A 6,000-nucleotide genomic window follows, 5' to 3' on the forward strand; every position below is an offset into this window, starting at 1 on the left:
CGATTTCGAGTTGGATCAAGCTCGTATCAATTTCAATTCGAACCAAGCTCGATTCAATTTCGAGCCAAAGTTGGCTGGAAATCAAACCTAACGAGCCACAAGTCAATTTTGATTTGAACTCAATCCAATTGATTTGATTTCAAGTCGGCCCTAGCTCAGCTCAAAACCAACCCGTTCACAACCCTATTGGGTGATGGCTGATGGCAAATCACAGTTGTGGGCGACATCGAACAGAGGGTCATGGCAGGCAATTGTTAGGCTATAGAAGGCAAAAGACGATCGATGGTCAGCAACAACAACGACGGCTGGCAGTTGCAACAAACAATAGCAGGATGTGGCCGCCTCACACTACAGTGATTAGTGTATTTATAATTTGCCCAAATCAAGTTAATTCTAAACATATTTAAAATGAACTATAGCTTGATTTCAAAAGACATGGAAGTTTTACATCATTATGATTATTTCTTCCAACTAAATACTTAAATATTTAAAACTCCTACAAAAAAGAAAATGTAACGTACTACTTTTAATGTTGACCAAACAAGCCCCCAACCCACCCCCCAACCCACCCCGTTAAAATCTTACATTGTATTTCAATTTCATCAAATCAAAAACCAAAATTGTAAGTCCATGCAATCCATTTAAAATACACCACTCGACAACACTTAAGTTATTACAGCATATAGAATAACAGTGAAACCATCACGATTCATCGTCAGCACTATCTTCATGAAAAGGATATGCTTATTGGGATTTTATCAAAATCAATTGTTTATTAATGTCAAATTGTCATTGTTAATATCTTGATCCCATAAAACCCCATTGCTAGATTGTAGCTCTATCTAATCATTTTGTCTTAATTTATATTTTCAGTGCTACTCCTAAAGCGCACTCTCCTTGAATGAATTGAACTAACGCTACAACGCCAAAGTGGCACGTGTGTGTCAAATTCTCCTACTTTTCTCATTACCACAAATTTGAAACATCATATCTTTTATAAAATGTCTACCAAGTATAACAATTTTCGAGTCATTCTTACATATTTACATAAAGAACATGTGCAACATATAAAATATTCACTGCAACTATGTTTATAATTTGATTTTCCTCTTTCTCACTACTTTTCTTAGAATGAAAGCACGAGTCATAATCCTTGTATCCCTAAACTATAGCTGCTCATTTTTATAGTACAAATAATTTGGCTAAATCACTTAAATCTTGACTTTCATCTATTTTATTTTATTTCTTTTTTTATTTCTAACAAAAACTCACTCATCACGATAAAATATTGTTGTTGAACAATAAATTTGCATAAAATGTAAGCATCTTTCATTGCACATTTGAGAAGAAAAAGACATTTACATCTTTAGGACGTTATTTTATCGTAACATTAAACTAATTGAAATATTCACAAGGGATTTGTATACAAACTCTGATTGGAAATCTCCTATCTCCCAACACACTTTTGAAGCCAAAAAAAGGTGAATAAACTCCACATCATGCATAAATGTTCCCATATAGACATGGTATCTCAAGTTACCTAAAAAACATAGCTCCCTTATTAAACTTGTAGCCCAACCAACTCATATGGCATTGCTCATAAAAACTAGGCTATAACACCTAGATTCATATGCCTTATTAGAGTTATCCATATGCAAGTAGAATTTAATTATCAATCATTTGTCATGTGTAGCATAGCTTGTCATCTTCAAAATGAAATCTATGAGATGTTGATCTATTGTCATTTCACAAATCAATCAAAATTGATTAGCTTTATTCATTCATTTAATTATCATATGCTATATGACCATATAATTTGAATGATATAATGTCACACTATTCTTATCAATTTAGCTTGCTCCAACCAGCGGAACATTTTCTCACTCAAACAAAATCCCTCATTGAATTCCATTATATCTAGTTGATGTCATAATGTTGTAGAATACTTCGCCACCTGCCCTAATCACCATAGAGACAACACATAAACACTTTATGTATGGGAGAGATATTAAGTCCTTGAAACTTTTTAGAGAGTTGTGACATCTTTATGTTTTCAACGACATCCAAGCTCATTATGATCTGTCAATCAATTAAGCGTCTTAACTCGTCATGCTTCTCATTTTAGTTAATAAAAATTATTATTACAATTTTGATTATAATAATTCCTCCGAGTTTCAAATTTCTTTTTCGAAACAAATCTCCACGATCAGAAAAGAATCTAGATGAGATTCATGGAAATTTAAATTTATCACGAATTATTATTTAAAATTATTATTTATTGTTATTATTTAATCATAAAATCAAAATAAATTCAATGTAATATGTAAATAAAAGCAACATTTATAATGAAAGATAACCAAACAACACTCCAAAAATTTGGGCCTACTTTTACAAATATTGAATTTCTTATAATATTTATATTATTTGATAATAAAATTGATTTGAAATTCAATTTAAAATTTCAATTATGAAAATCACCAAGAAGACGTGGAGGTAAATTTGGTGTTGGCATAAAAATTTTAGAATTGATTGGAAGATAATTGTTTATAATTTTTTTATGTAATTTTGATTTATTTTTTATTTAAAATTCATTTTAATTTTGCATTAATCCCAAAAATCATGAAACTCATTAAGAAAGTCATAGAGCTCATATTAATGATTTCATAAATTATTTGAACATCATTTAAACTATATGTCTCATTTATTATACAAAATTAGAGAGCTATTAATTTCTTTTCAAATATTTTTTTTTTTCAAAAAAAAATTATAATACATATCATTGTGTGTCAAAAACTTCGTTGCAATTGAGTAATAATTTGATATCTTAGCATCACACAAAGACATAACACACAGGCACAAAGAAATAAAAGAAAAGTAATAAGAGGTGACAGTCATAATTTCTATATGAAAATTTAAAAAACGAAAAAAAACACGAGATCAAATCTAGTCAAAGTAATATACTATGTAATCGTAAGTACATAGGTTATCGCTTCTCCTAAATTAAAGAAAAAAGAATTACAATGTTGATAATTATAGTTGATGTAGTTATAATAGTCACAATTTACCTACAATAAATGTAGTTTTTTAATATAATAATGATAGTTGATCACAAAGGCTCGGGTGATTGTTGTAATAGTAGTAATTAGTAGTTGGTCACAAAAGTCGTGGTTGGTTGTTATAAAGACAATGATTGACCATAAATGCTGTGGTCGATGGGTGAAATGCCAACAGTTGGCCACATAGGTCTTAGTCGAAAGTTGTAACATTAGTAATCGACCACAAAATCATAGTTAGTTGCAACAAATGCAACAGTTGGCCAAGAAGATTGTTGGTGGTGGTTGCAAGAGCTACAATTGGTGTGAAACCGCTTAAGTTGATGAAGTTGAACTATTAAAACCTTAAGGAGCATATTGGTGTAACGATTAAATTTTTATAGAAACTTCAAATTTAAATGTGTTTATATTGGAGCACTCCTAAAATGGGTGACCTCCTAGGACATTACATCAACGAGGCAAAAATTGTGTTGTTGTTTGGCTAAAGGAAACACCACCTTGCTGGGTGAGAGTTCAAACTATCACAAATGGTATCAAAGAATTGCACCAGCCGAAAGAAAGGAACTAAGTGTCATATAGAACAAAATGCTATGCCATAGCGGCGCCTCTTGAACCATGGATGGAACAAGTGAGCCACCTTTTGAATATGTAGGGGTCGTCCTTAGTGTCCTACCTGCCTGGTGAATAATTCAGAGTATAGAGCACCGAAGAGGCATCAAATACTTAAGTGAGATAGATTGTGAAACCCCTTAAGTAGATGAAGGTGAACTCTTAAAACACTAAGGCATGTTTTTTAGTAGTAGAATTTTAATAAAAACTCAAAAGTTAAATGTACACATGTTAGAGAATTCTTAGGATGGGTGACCTCTTGGAAGTTACACCAACAGGGCAAAATCATAAGACCATTTAGCCAAAGCAAAAAATACATTTATATGTGAGAGTTCAAGTTATCATGGTTGGTCACAGAGGTCATAATTGAAAGTTGTTCTAGAAGTAGTTGTCCAAAAAGGATGTAGTTAACTGCTATAAATGCAGTGGTTGGTCATAAAAGTTGTAGTTTGTGGTTCAATAGCGGCAGTTGACCACTGAGGCAATAGTTGGAATATGTGATAGTAGAAGTTGGCCACAAACACTGTATTTGATTTCTAAAATGGTAACAATTGGTCACAAATGTTGTAATTGATGATCACAATAGTGGTAGTTAGCCGTAAAATCGTAGCTGAAAGTTGTATAGCAGTAGTTGGACACAAAGAACGTAGCTAGATGCTGTAAAAGCAAAAGTTGGTAATAAAGAACGCTTTTAGTGGCTGCAATCACAATAGTTAGCCGCATAGGTCATAGTTGAAAGCTATAATAATTAGAGGCGTCAATTCAAGTCAGCGGATCGGGTTCGGGTCTGACCCGAAAATGACCTGACCCAATTAGGGTCCACCAGAACCGACCTGAATAATAATCGGTTCAAAAACTAAAACCTAAATCTGACTAGAACTAGAGCTTGACCTGGTAACCCAAACTCGACCTGAACTTTCATGCTTATTCAAGTAATGTTTGGGTTTTTGGATTCAACATGAACCCGATCCGAAAATGACCTGACCCAATTCAAGTCGTCATGCTTATTAAAAATACATTGAAGTCTGCCCTTGATAAAAATTTGTTGACGACACGTCACTCGTATTATATTATGTTCTCTAAATCTATTTTTAAACCACAAGTCATCAAGATCATGAAACTACAAGTTGTGATATTGAATCACTGCCAATGTAATTATAAAAACTTAAAAAAAGGAAAAAAAATTTCAGATCTTCTGCAACATTTATAATATAATCTTGTTACCAAACCTTATTCTCACCCAAAATAAATGGGACATTTCCTTCCAACATACTCTGCCAGCATCTCCCCATCTCCCCCCACCTCAACATAACACGCAACATGCATTCCATGACGGTGCGAATCCCATCTCGAAACCCTAAACCGAATGGTCGAAGCCAACTCCAGCCTGAACCCTACCCGTCCCCCCGCCATTTGCCCCTCCGCCGCCGCCCCCACCGACAACTCCTCCACACCAATCTCCCCCCTCACCGCCGTAGTATTCTTCGGTGGCTGGTAAAATGGGAAAAGCACCGGCGAAGATCCGATCGCGTCGTTGTTGTAGAAAACAGAGGCCGAGATTGCATCGTAATAGATGCCGATCTCGCGATTAGGGTTTCGGGATGAGACGTTGAAGGAGATGGTTTGGAGGGCACCGGAGGCGATGTTATGGGTGGAGAAGGAGAAGAGGTGGAAGCGGGGGCGGTGAGGACGGAGGCTAAGCCAGAGGATGAAGATGATTACAGCGGTGATGAGGAGGAGTGTGAGGAAGATGGAGCAGATGAATTTGGCAGCTCGAGTTGTTAGGCTTTCGCGAATGTGGTGGCGGTGGTCGGGCGGCGGAGCAATGGCGGGCATGGCCGGAGAATTAAATGGTTTTTGGGATAATTGTTTTGTGATGGGTGGGGAAGAATAAGGTAGCGGTTTTCTGCTGCATTTTATGTGCGGGTGGGGAAAGGAAGGAATTTTTAATATTATATTGGGTAAAAATGAAAAATATGACTTGGTGTTTTATATATGAATTTTGATGTTTGAATGAGAATTTGAATGATGTATGTAGGGCTCTCAAAACGGTTCTTTGTTCGCGAATAACTCGTGTTCGGCTCGTTAAAAAAGCTCGTATTTGGCTCGTCCGCTAAGTTAACGAGCCGAACACGAACAACAAGAACCAATATTTGCTTGTTCATGTTCGGCTCGTTTGGGCTCAAAATACCACTAACCAATTATATATATATATATATATATATATATCTCTCTCTCTCTCTCTTTGATGTGTAGTCTTTCTTAAAAAAGCCGTTCACGAACAAAGAGTCGTTTTGACAACCCTAATCATGTACGCATAAGATGTTAATTATTAAGG

At 35.0% G+C, this 6,000-nt stretch overlaps 1 protein-coding gene across 1 annotated transcript; it reads right to left on the reverse strand.

The window, feature by feature from the left end:
* Nucleotides 1–4,824: 4,824 nt before the first annotated feature.
* On the reverse strand, nt 4,825–5,596 carry LOC110034090 (protein NDR1-like). Its single transcript, XM_020738349.1, has one exon. It carries the CDS (start codon nt 5,496–5,498, stop codon nt 4,899–4,901), a length of 600 nt encoding a protein of 199 aa, XP_020594008.1. The 5' UTR covers nt 5,499–5,596; the 3' UTR covers nt 4,825–4,898.
* Nucleotides 5,597–6,000: the final 404 nt, after the last annotated feature.

This window comes from Phalaenopsis equestris, unplaced genomic scaffold, assembly GCF_001263595.1.
Source record: "Phalaenopsis equestris unplaced genomic scaffold, ASM126359v1 Scaffold001343, whole genome shotgun sequence".
NCBI classification, from domain to species: domain Eukaryota; kingdom Viridiplantae; phylum Streptophyta; class Magnoliopsida; order Asparagales; family Orchidaceae; genus Phalaenopsis; species Phalaenopsis equestris.